This window comes from Nematolebias whitei, chromosome 4, assembly GCF_014905685.2.
Source record: "Nematolebias whitei isolate Nwh7 chromosome 4, NemWhi1, whole genome shotgun sequence".
In the NCBI taxonomy this organism is placed as follows: Eukaryota; Metazoa; Chordata; class Actinopteri; order Cyprinodontiformes; family Rivulidae; genus Nematolebias; species Nematolebias whitei.
Window position 1 is genome coordinate 42,382,491 of NC_056501.1, and position 13,815 is coordinate 42,396,305.

Below are 13,815 nucleotides of genomic sequence, written 5' to 3' on the forward strand. Positions count from 1 at the left end.
AGACTGGTTCAAATCATATCTCTCTGACCGCACTCAATTCATTCAGCTCAAATCCTTTCGTTCCCAGTCTTCCCCCGTCTCCACAGGTGTCCCCCAAGGCTCTGTCCTCAGACCCCTCCTCTTCATCATTTACCTCCTTCCTCTAGGTCACATCTTCCGTAAATTTGGTGTCCATTTTCATTGTTATGCTGATGACACACAGCTCTACCTATCAACAAAACCAAACTCCACCCACCCACCCTCCATCCTCACCGACTATCTCAATGAGCTAAATCACTGGTTTTCTAACAACTTTCTACAACTAAACAGTAACAAAACAGAAATCATTCTTGTCGGTACCAAAAACTCTCTTTCAAAATCAGAAAATCTTCTCATCCCCCTTAACAACTCCCTGCTATCCCCCTCGCCTCAGGTCAAGAGTCTTGGTGTCATCCTTGACAGCACTCTCTCCTTCACTTCACACATCAACAATGTCACTCGGTCTGCCTATTTCCATCTCCGAAATATTGTTAGGAGTGCGCGGGGAACCCAGATGATATGAGACCCAGAATGAGGCAGACACAGGGGAAGTACAAAAAGAACAGTGTTTATTATGTACAGTGATAATTAAGTCCACACGCTGCTTCTCAGCGGCTCCTGGAAAGAGGGACGACAGGTTAATGTTTGTCCAGAGGGGAAGACCAGAGTGGTTTGTTTGAAGAGCGTTTTTGTCCTTACAGTCCAAACCCGAAGGAGGGGAGCTGGTCCTTCAGTCCAGGGAGAGAGCAGCAGCGGGGAATCCAATGAGGGTCCAAGGGAAACGAGGAAGGCTGGCAACTGGAGGCAAAAAGGCACGAGGGATACCTGACAGGCCGAGGGATCCAAATCAGGTCACAAGGAGAATCCAAAAACACGAGGAACCAGGAAACTGGAAAAGAGAACACAGGTGAACAAATACTTTTCACCTAGACATTTCTAGCTCAACAGTACTATACCATGAGAGGTGATATGCTCCAGCGATGAGTCACACCGGACTGCAGCCTTTTGTAGATGGAGAGGCTCATCAGGCTGATGGCCGCCAGGTGTTGGTAATCAGTGGCCATCAGCAAGGCAGGCTGCAGGCAGTGGGACCCTTACAAATTTTAACTGTCTCCGCCCTTCTCTCACACCCCGCTCCACAGCCATCCTTGTTCACAGTCTTGTGACTTCTTGGATTGACTACTGCAACTCCCTTCTTTATGGCCTCACCAACAAATCTCTCCAGAAGCTACAATTGGTCCAGAACTCAGCTGCCCGTGTCATCACTCAAACCTCCTCCTATAACCACATCACTCCTGTCCTGCAGCAGCTCCACTGGCTCCTGGTTAAATCACGCATAGTCTTTAAAATTCTTCTTCTCACTTTCAAAGCTATCCACAACCTTTCCCATCCGTACCTATCTGACCTCCTACACGTCTCCATCCCCTCTCGCTCTCTCAGATCCTCCTCTTCACTACACCTCCATGTACCCTCTGCCCACCTCTCCACCATGGGGAGCAGGGCCTTCACCTGCTCTGCCCCTCATCTCTGGAACTCTCTACCCCCTGACTTAAGAAACACCACCTCTCTTTCTATATTCAAGACTGCTCTGAAAACACATCTCTTTAGACTTGCTTATCCTTAACTTTGCTGTATGTATTTTATATTCTTTACGCATTTTATATTCTGTATGTATTTTATATTCTTTATGTATTTTATATTCTTTATTCCTGTTGATCTTTGTTCTTACTGTAAAGTATCCTTGGGTGTCATGAAAGGCGCTTTTTAAATAAAATGATTATTATTATCTTGTACAGTAGGATGGTGTTAAACATAATACACATAATGTGGCAGTCACTGTGCAAAAGGAGGGGTACACCCTGGTCTGTAGTCTGTCACAGGGACACAACCAACCATTCACATTTTCACTCACACCTAGAAACAACTTAAGTTCCAATTAACCCAATATACACGTTTTATCTGGAAATGGAAGTACCTGGAGAAAACTCACACAGGAACAGAGAGAATATAAACTCTACCCAGAAATGCCCCAGACTGAGAGGCAATCCGAATCCTTCAAGGCCAATGAGAGATGGGGTAGAGGCAGGACAGCCAACTCTGGACCCAAAAGTCTGAGGTTCAATCATTGCACATTTTGTGGTGTCTCTGAGCAGCACACCTTACCCCCAATCACTCCCTGGGCATCCACAACAGCTTCCCACCACTACACCTGGGGGTGGATGGGTTAAATGCAGAGAGCCAATTTCGCCATTGTATGGGAACATACAATGATGACAACACATACACATTATTATTACTATTATTATTAATATTACTATTAATGCTTGAGATTAGTGTTTTTCTGGACTGGAATTGAACAGGGAATGCAAATAAGCCCTAAGGTATTTGGTGCAAAAAAAAAAAAGTCAAGTTGGTATGTCATTGTGCATAAGAACAGGGGTAGTTTTTATTCATTTATTTATTTTTAAAGAAAATGTATATGCTTTATATTATTGCTATTTTTGAGTGTAACTGGGACATTGAGTACACAATTTTGTTCCACCTCATGTACCACATGTGATGCGAATGACAATAAAGTTTCATTGAACCATTTTTATTGAGAAAAAGTTGATTATTCTTTGTTCTCTAAACTGGTTAATCTTTCATGTTTTCTTGTGTTGTATAAAGTTCTCATTAGCATAGACTCAAACCTTTTGTTACAGAAAACACACAAAATAAAAAAATCTCTACTGTACAGGAGGATTAAGCAGTGTGCATATATACAGTACCTGATTCATTTACAAATACCATAATCTATTCTGGATTATAGCTGGAAGGTCTTCAAGCAGATGAAACACAGAAGCTCTTTTCAATCTCTTGATAAATGTAATGAGTACATTACAGAGTGGGTGCCATGCCACCAGGACAGCATGATAAAGATCTTCACTGGTTTCGTCACATATTTCTGATGGGTCTGCTGGTCAGATGAAAGTAATTCTGAATATTTTTTATTCCTGATGGGATTAATTTGGAGGGTGATCTGCGATGTCTGATTGTACTCACGACTGTACCTAATATCTTCAACGACTGCTGCCTAATCAAAGAAATCAAAATAAAATATGGATTTGTGAACGGTTTACTGGATTAAAAACCTCAGTATATAGTCAAAAGCTCACTGAACTTTATGGGTACAGAGCAGAAAAGGCAAGCAGATCAGCTGAACAGCTTGATGGAAGCGTTGGGAGAGATAAAGCTGCTGAAAAACCAGGTGATGGCAAGAGACCAAAAGATATCTGAACTGGAAAATAAAGTAGATGGTCTAGAACAATTTATAAAAAACAATGACTTGCTGATTAACGGATTGGAAATCAAACACCGATCCTATGCAGATGCTACTAAAAATGGAAGCATCACTGAAGATTCACCACAGGAGCAACAACTAACTCTGGAACAGCAAGTAGTTACTTTCTTACAGGACAAGGACATTAAAATCGAACAAAAGGACATTTCAATTTGTCACACATTGCCTAATAAATTAAACAAACACAAACCGACTGTAGTGATCAAGTTCACAAACAGGAAATCAAGAAACAATGTAATAATACAAGCAAAAAAACTGAAAGGAACAAACGTCTACATAAATGAACACTTAACAGAAAAAAATGCAGATATTGCACGTGAAGCAAGGCTGTTAAAAAAACAAAAAAAAATATCATCAACTTGGACCAGAAACGGAAACATTTGGATCAAAGAACAGGAAGGGTCTCATGCTAAAATAATAAAAGAACTCAAGGAGCTGGAAAGATTTAAATGAGTCCAGAAATGGACAAACAAACAAGGTAAGCGGACAAACTAAACAAGGTAAACGGATAAGCTAAAAATGGTGAATGACAAATGGACACATACATTGAAATATGACAACATACGAAGACTCAGATTTTAAAATTTACAATATAGATGATGTGATTGATAAAAACTTATTTCCTGAAATTAAAGAGTGAGTATTACAATGAAGAAAAATTCAATGAAATTAAAATGTCTAAAGATGACTTCTCCATTATTCATATTAATAGTAGAAGTATAAACACTAATTTATCTAAAATAACAGATTATTTAAATCAGTTAAATAGAACTTTCAGTATAATAGCAGTCTCAGAAACATGGCTAAATGAGGAAAATATAAAAAGTGTTAATATTGAAGGGTATGAACTTTATCATGTGAACAGAAACAATAAATGAGGTGGAGGCGTAGCTCTACTTGTAAATAAGGAAATTAAATGTAAAATGATCAATAAATTGTCAGTAGCTGTGGATAACATTATGGAAATGATTACAGTTGAAATATTAAACGAGACTTCCAAAAATATAATGATAAGTTGCGTATATCGATCACCTTATTCAAATATTGAATCATTCACCAATCACATCATGACAATATTGTGTGGAGATTTTAATATAGACCTGGGAAATAAAACAGACTCAAATAATATCGGAACATTTATAAACTCAATGCACAGTTTAAATCTTTATCCATTGATTTCAAAACCCACAAGAATTACTACCCATAGTGCTTCAATAATTGACAACATTTTTACAAATATAACAAATAAAGAACTTATGGGTGGCATTTTGATCACGGATGTCAGTGACCACCTACCAGTCTTCACTATCTATAAAAAAGATCAATATGATGTGAAAGTAGATAAAATTATGAAAAAAATAATAAACACATCAAAGAAAGCTCTACATAAACTAAAAGAAGATTTAACAAAACAAACTTGGAAGGATGTATATGTTGATGATGTAAACAAAGCATATGATGTATTTATGAATATTTTATGAGCTTTGTATGAAAAAAATTGTGTACAAGAAAATTACACAAAGAAACGTGTTGATGACAAACCTTGGATGACCAAAGGGTTAAGAAATGCTTGTAAAAAAAAGAACTACTTATACTCAAACTTTCTGAAATTAAGAACAAACGAAGCAGAACAGAGATATAAAAATTATAAAAATAAATTGGTAGGGATTATAAGAAAGCATAAAAAGAAATATTACAGTGAATTATTAGACCAAAGTAATGGTAATATGAGGGCAACATGGCAAATAATGAACAGTGTTCTGAATAATCATAAAACAAAATCGAGCATTCCACAATATTTTGTAAAGGATGACAAAGAAATTTATGACCAAAATGAAATCGCAAATGGATTCAATCAACATTTTGTGAATATTGGCCCAAGTCTGGCAGCAAAAATCCCAAATATAGATAAAAATGTAAACCATACGGTTACGGATTACACAAACAGTTTTTTTTCTTGGGGGAACTGATAAAGAAGAAATTATGACTATCGTAAAACATCTTGCAGATAAAAAAATCAAAAGACTGGATGAACATGGATATGATGCTTGTAAAGAATATTATGAGTTATGTTATTGAGCCATTTACATATATATGCAATTTATCATTTTCAACAGGGGTATTTCCAAATAACATGAAAATAGCCAAGGTAATACCATTATATAAGAGTGGAGAGAAACGTGTGTTTAATAATTACAGGCCAATATCGTTGTTGCCACAATTTTCGAAGATTTTAGAGAAATTATTTGTCACTAGATTAGATGAATTTATCAATAAGCAAAATATATTAAGTAATAGTCAATATGGGTTTAGACCTAAAAATTCTACGTCAATGGCACTCATGGATTTAATGGAACAGATAACGACTGCTGTGGATCAAAAAAAATATTGTATTAGTATTTATGTTGATCTAAAGAAAGCATTTGATACTATTGATCACAATGTTCTTCTCAAAAAACTAAATAAATATGGTATTAGAGGGCATGCATTGCAGTGGGTATCTAGTTATCTAGAAAAAAGGAAACAATTTGTTCAAATAAATTATGTAAAATCTGAATTCTGTAATATTACATGTGGAGTGCCTCAAGGCTCTATACTTGGACCTAAGCTATTTATTTTATATGTGAATGACCTGGTAAATGTGACTGGATTTTTTAAATGTATTTTGTTTGCAGATAATACTACTTTTCTTTGTGTGGGTGAAAATGTTGTGCAAATGCTGAAGATGGCACAAACAGAATTTGTGAAAATACAAAATTGGTTTCAACTAAACAAATTATCTTTAAATGTTGATAAAACAAATTATATGATTTTTAGTAATAACAAGAAAGTGCTTGATACTCCATTTAGAGTCGATGGAATTGAAATTAATAGAGTCAATGAGGTGAAATTTCTGTGTGTCATCATTGATGAAAAACTAATGGAGATCTCACGTAAAAAACTTAAGAACTAAAATAGCTAAATCGATTGCAGTAATGTACAAAGTTAGAGAGTTATTCAATGATAAAGCAATGTTTCTATTGTATAATGCCATTATTGTTCCACATTTAATTTACTGTATTGAAGTCTGGGGTAAAGCATGTAAAACAATTACAAATCCAATTTTTATTTTACAGAAAAGAGCCATAAGAATTATTACCAGAAAAGATTATAACCATCCGTCCATTATATTGTTTCATCAGCTAAAGATATTAAAATTTTATGACTTGGTTGATTACAATATCTTACTGTTTATGTATGGGGCCAACAAAAACATACTACCTACTAACATTCAAGGGAAATTTGTTAAAAGAGAAAGTAATTATTATCTTAAGGGGATGGAGATGTTTGTGAAGCCGTGGTGTCGCACCAGTCTGAAGATGCGATCCACTATATCTCAGGGTATTAGATTGTGGAATGATCTGGAGGTTGATATTAAAAAAGCCAAAACTATGTACATATTCAAGAGGATGATAAAAATTTGTTTGTTTTTTTAAATATTAAGTATAATGTGAGTTCATAAAAATTGTTTACAGTTGATCTTATATTTTAGCTAAGTTTTTTTATTATTTTTTATCTTTTTATTTTTTTATTAATTCATCTTGCTTTTGTATAGTAATTTTGTTTGGAATATATTTTGGGGACAAGGGGCAGATATTATAAGAACTCATTCTTCTTCTGCTGCCTTTCATTTTATTTCTGTGATTGTATATCTTTTTTCTTTTCTTTAAATTGTATTATATTTGTTGTTTGGATGAAATGAAATGAATAAATAAAACATACATACATACATACAAATAACAAGTCTGTTCTAGCAGTAAACACCGTCTGGTAAACTATCAATGATTCTGGATACTGCAATATAAACTACAATAAAGTGCACGGATTAAGAGTCAGACTACATGATGCAGCTGGCAGATTGGTTAGGTGAAATACATAATATAGCCCAGTACCTGGTACTTAGTTTATACTTACAAATGGCATAACCAGCAAGTAACATAAGTACCAGGTACCCTGTAGGTACCAGGTTGTACCTGGTAAGTACAAGATACATACGAAGTAAGTACCAGATACGTTTACTTATTTTTCTGTAGATAACAGGAGCATACCAAGTACCCTGTAAGTACAAGGTGTGTACTAAGTAAGCAGAGCTGGAAAGAGTACTAAAATAACATGCTTGAGTAAAAGTACAGTTACTTTACAGAAATTTTACTCAAATACAAGTAAAATTTTACTTTGAGTAAAAGTTAGTTACTAATTTACAGCAGGGTGGTGTCTCAGTTTATATAAAAACTCAACTTCATATGAAATAACAAAACATTTCCAGAAAAAAAACATTTGAAACACACAGAGAAAATAAGTTTTCATTTCAGTTCCGACCATCCCACAGCGCTCAACAAAACACTTTGACAAAGTAAGCTGGTAAAATAAAATCTCCTGAATTACCGCTTCGCTCAGGATTCAGACTGCAGTTCATTCTTGTTTCAGGACGACTCACTGAAATTGTTGGAACCATGAACGGTGCTCTGTGAAGGTGGACATCCAGAATTCAGTTTGTGATGTTGAGGAACCATCACCTGATGGAAAAATCCACAATGTGAAGTTTGGAGCTACTGGTTTGTCCATCAGACGGCCTCCTGTAGTCTGAGGGGCAGACCCATCTAACGACCTCCTCCTGGTAGAACTATAGGTTTAACAGATGCACAAACCAGGATGGATAATGTCAGAGCCTTCACGTTACATGGGCGTCTGTGGCTGAGTGGTCAGAGCAGTCGTCCTCCATTGTAAGAGTTGGAGGTTCAGTTCCACCAGCAATCACATGCCAAAGTGTCCCTGGGAAAGACACTGAACTAAGGCTGTTGTAAACAATTATTTTAGCAATCGAGTGATCTGTTGATTATTCTGGCGATTAATTGAGTCATCAAAAACAAAATTAGTCAGGTTCTGCAGTAACTACTCATTTTATAAGCAATACAGATACACAAAAAAGAACATTTAAGTAAAGAACCCATTTAATTCCTTTTTTTAATATAGTTTATTGCTTAAATAGAATTTTATTTAACCATCACAGAAAAATCTAAATGCTGTAAAATATTTTTTTATGGATTGGAAAGCAGAACAGAATTTAAATGGACTGTACTGAACTTATATAGCGCCTTTCTATCTGATCAAGATATCAAAGCACTTTACACTACAATCTGTGTCCTCATTTACCCATTCATACGGCACTCTATTAGATCTCTACAAAGCTAATTGAACAAATCATTCTAAAGAGACTAATCAGTGCTTTATCACATTTATACATTAATGGGACACACATCAGAGGCAATGCAGGTTCAGTGTCTTGCCCAGGGATGCTTCAGCATGTGACTGCTGGTGGATTCGAACCCCCAACTCTCGCATTGGAAGACGACTGCTCTAAACACTTAGCAACAGCCGCCCAAAAGTAGGATCTGGAAGGAAGGACATAATTTGGATTGAAGGTGGACATGATCTTCTGGAAGCCTTCATCTTCCACCACAGACAGCGGCTGCATGTCTGTGATGATCATATTTAAAATGCTGCTTGTGAACTCAGCTGCTGCACAACCGAACATCCTGGAGCCCTTTGTACGAAGCTGTCCAACGTATAACTCTGCCATTCACTGAAAAGAAGAAGAATAAAATTATTATTTGTTTGTTCAATGTTATTTCTTAATAATTTTTAAGTGTACTTCACTGGATATTATAAAATTATGTAATATTGTTAAGTAATCTACACTGTCTGATGACCTGCTACAATCAAAGTAACGTTGTTATGTCAGTTGTATTTGATTTATGCTTTTATTTTTGTGTGAAGTTTGAGGATGCTTTAATTAAAACCCTCTGTCACAGAATTATTTTAACCATCACATAAAAATCTAAATGTCGTAAATATTTTTTATGGATTGGAAAACTGAAAGGAATCTTTATGTTAGAAACTGAGTAAGATAGATAATGTAAAGTTTATTTGTACATTGAGTTCTGCAGAATGTATTATTATTTAGTATTGACTGCTTAGCTATAAACAAATGTGACAGTAGTAATAAATGCAGATCATAAACAGCAGTAGCAAGAAAGAAAAAATCCTACTAACTCATGTAAATACATTTACACTTGAAATATTCACCCTAAATATCTCATTTAAGTCAGGATGGAAGTACATCAATAAATAAATGTGTTTCAGCTCATGCCGTCAGTCTGTTGCTGCTTTTATCGTTAACAAAACTTGCGTCAAGTCCTGCAGTTTTTTTTTTTCCTCACATAACGTACAGACCCTGGGGGGCGGCTGTGGCTGAGTGGTTAGATCAGTCGTCCTCCAATGCGAGAGTTGGGGGTTCGAATCCACCAGCAGTCACAAGCTGAAGAGTCCCTGGGCAAGACACTGAACCCCTCGTTGCCTCTGATGTGTGTCCCATCAGTGTATGAATGTGATAAAGCACTGATTAGTTTCATTAGAATGGTTTGTTCAATTAGCTTTGTAGAGATCTATTAGAGTGCTGTATGGATGGGTAAATGAGGACAAAGATTGTAGAGTAAAGCGCTTTGAGTATCTTGAAATAAGATAGAAAGGCGCTATATAAGTACAGTCCATTTACCATTTACCCTGCCAGGTAGCCACTATGATTTGTCAGTAGATGTAACGTTAGCAAAAATATGCCTCATTTTAAATCTTTAACATGAAAGATTATCACACATTTAGGTTAAAGTATTTTGCAAAGAGAACATAAATGATACCTGTTGCAGCTGCGGACGAGTTTGATGCTGCAGCGGGTGTTTTCTCTTCAGACGCTGAAACATCGATGACGTGCTGTTGTGGTTACTCCAGTTCTGCTTTGCAGTGGAAGCATTTCGCTGTGTTGTCTTTTCTGTTTAGCCTAACATGTTCCCAAACTTTTTACAGTTTTTGTTGTTTTCGGGGCTCTTCTTCTAGACAGTATCCGTTCCCTCCATAGCTACAAACTTAGCACATATGCGTTAGCAAAAACGCTAGCATAAGCGGTAGCGTTGTGCAACACAAAAACATTCTGGCTAGACCACAGTGCACTGAATAGTTTTAATGAAGCTTCGAGGCAGATAAATTTGCATGGAGGATTTTTAGTAATCGAGGTCCTCGAATTATTCGAGGAATTGTTTCAGCCCTATACTGAACACCTCATTGCCTCCGATGTGTGTCCCATCAGTGTATGAATGTGATCTAAAGCCTTGATTAGTCTGTTTAGAATGATTTGTGGAATTAGCTTTGATTAGATCTAGTAGAGTGCTGTATGAATGGGTAAATGAGGACACAGATTGTAAAGAGCTTTGAGTATCTTGATCAGATAGAAAGGTGTTATACTATATAAGTACAGTCCATTTACACAAGTGGAATGATTCAGATACAATCATTATCTGTAATACACTCTGATCACTGCCTGCTGCAGGTAGGACATTGACACTGCATTACCTCACACAACCCCACTTCATAAAAATGAAGACTGTACTACCTTAAATGAAAGAGATAAAACTAGATGTTTTCTACTTTTTCCTACTGTCAGAGTGTTTTTGTACGTTTGACCTTGTAAGTCTACAGGTGTTAACAAGAAATACAAGTTAACAGTATTTTTTAACTTTCCTGACTGCTTAAATTAAACAGAATTTCCAGCAAACAAGCCAAACTGTGCGGGAGGAGATAAGGTGAGGAAGGGGAGGAAATCCTTCATCTTGGGTGCTGGGGATGTATGAATAATTGTATCTTTAATGATGGTCAGAGAAGTGTTGCTCATGTTGCTGTGAGGACGGCACTTTGTATTGGCTTTGAGGGTGTCGTCCATTTTGGATGTAAGGGCCACATCTCTCTCCCTGCAAGAATATTTCATACATTTAGTCAAACTTCAATCCTGGACTCCTGAATAAATATTACAAAGAAGTTTTATTATACACCTTGGTGCCCAAACAGGGACCCACACCTCCAAAGAGCCTGGACTGAGTCTCTAGTCACTTTGGAGGGGACATTACGTAAAAAAAAATAAAATAAACTCAGTGAACAGTCTGTGTGTGTGTGTGTGTGTGATCTGCAGTCTTTTCATTCACTGGCTGCTTTGAATTGGCCACCTCCAATAATTGTTTTTGTTTCTTTACAAAAACATACAACTTAAAAAAAAAGATGAGACATTTCTTTAAAAAAAAAATCAGTTTATTGTTGGCTTATTTGTGTTTGTATTCTGTGAGAAACAAATATGCATACTGGGTTCCAGCTCCACTGTATACAAGACTGCATTTGTTTCAGATGATTTATTTTGTCCTTAACCTTAAAGTGTAGGTCACTAACACAAAATTACCATGAATATTCAACCTAAATTATTATTACCTTATTTTATTTATAGACAAGATTTTTCATTTTTTTGTCATTATTCCAAAGTGGGGAAAAAAAGTATAAAATAATTGGATGAATGAGGACTCTTGGAGTTTCCCACACAACAAATCTTCCTTCCTGGCACTTAAACTGGAGTCAGAGCTCTGAAGAAAACTGTGAAACTCAACAACAAACAGCAGAACGAGTAGATATAGATAGATTTATATAGAGTTTAATATTTAGCTCAAAAAGAGAACAGTAAACACTTCTCACACATGATAGAAACTACTGGACGGCTCAAAACCAGATGTGTAAGCCAAACACCAACCGGGCCCTCCGTGTGGTGAACAAACCAAATTTAAACGTAATCATAAAAATGATAAATTAGGAGAAAATCAATGAGTACGTTGCACACAGTCTTTTCTTAAAAAGTTTAAAGTAGATTGTACCAGAGACACTGAGCACACGAAAAAAATAGAAAAATCTAAAACGGTGGTATTGCATTTGAAAATGCAGAAAAAGAGTCTCCTGTACAGTTTGCCGCCAAGGGCTGGTTCTGCCACAGGCTCTTGCTCGGATCAGTCCTCTTCTGCGTTTCTTGTCTTCGACAAAGTCTGCGTCCGTGGTGTAAACAGGCACACACAGAGTGGAAAATAGCAGGTGGGTCAGCGTCCACTTTGTCTTTTCACCACAGTAGTTCTTCTCCTGTTTGTTTCTCAGTCCTGCTGAGAAAAACGAGTCCTCGCAGTGAAGATAAGCTTTCCTGCTCTTCTTCCTCCCCCCACTCCCCCCCTCTCCTTCTTTGCTGGGTAAAGAAGGATGAGGGCAGGGGAAGACAAAACGGGGTCGAGACTTGATGCTCTTTCAAAGCCGCTTGCCAGAGAGCCATTGTGCAAAAAGTCACGCCGTCTCTGGGATGTCCACATGGAAGGAGCTAGCAAAACCTCTTCCTCGCTGCAGAGAGAAACAAAACGCCTGGTTAGATGTGAATATGGTCCAGTCTGTGTGTGCGTGCGAGGGGGGGTGGGGGGGTGACAGACAAAACCCATTTAAATGGCCTCATTCTCACAGAAATAAAGCGTTAAGAAATGCAGGAAATGGGATGGGAAATGTCACAACCCTCACATTCCTTGTGTGGAATAAGTCACTGTTATGTCTACCAGCTGGGGGAGGAGGTGTGAATCGCTTATTGACAACTGGGAAAAGTGGGGCCTTATTTGTCCCATAAAAGATACGAACATATTTTTTATTTATTTTTAATTTTCCCTTGTTTAAGAATTAGGTTTGCTGTCTCTACTACAGATGTAGTTTACAATAAATGGTCTTTAGTCCAGGTCAAATAAACCTCCAAATCTCTTTAATCAAATATCACGAAGCAAAACTGTCAACAGAACGGTCCTTCCAACACACAAGACCAAAACTTCTTCCACATCAAACATGACCCACGAGACAAAGAGATCTTTCTGTTCCTCCCTGAGAACACAGAGTCGTTTCATACGATCATATCGTTTTGTCTCATATTCTTTAGACAATCTGTTCAACTGATTTATAAAAAAACATAAACATATGAACTGGACAAAAGTTCTGATCAGATCGCAAAAGCTCAAATGTTAAACAGTAACTATGTCTGATTGTTTCTAACGAGTTAAAATGGATTCTGTTGACGAGTTCAGGATGGCGGGGTCTGATTTTCAACCAATTCAAAGATTTTCATTACTCGCTTTCTCTTTTCCATGTCCAGACAGACTACAATTATCTGTGACTACAAAAATTATGTTATTCTGACAAATTACAGTAATCTGACAAAGTACTTCAAACTAACAAACCTAAAAAATAAACTGAAAGGTACATTAATTCTACAAAATACAGTAATCCAACAATGAAACGTCTTAATCACAAAGTTTGTTTTCTCAGTCATCCAGGTATATAACAACAAAAAAGGTTGAATCATGTCATCTGGACTTCGTTTTTTTTGTTAAAAAGAAACGTTTCGCCCCTCATCTAAGAGGCTTCGTCAGTCTGAGGCCTAGCCATCTGGTATTACCCAGAAGCCACCCTGACTCTTGTGTTTCAAGCCTGCCTCAGATACCCCTGAAGTCTGGCCTTTTCACTAATGGTTTCAAAAA

The 13,815-nt window shown here is 36.8% G+C and overlaps 1 protein-coding gene across 1 annotated transcript; it reads right to left on the minus strand.

Moving 5' to 3' along the window:
* Positions 1-12,034: 12,034 nt before the first annotated feature.
* LOC119409149 (protocadherin-10) lies at positions 12,035-12,645 on the minus strand (the record flags this gene model as incomplete). The annotated part of the gene is given in 1 exon segment (XM_037676011.1): positions 12,035-12,645. A coding segment is annotated over 1 exon segment (56 nt), but the record flags the coding sequence as incomplete, so codon positions are not given.
* Between the last annotated feature and the right edge of the window lie 1,170 nt (positions 12,646-13,815).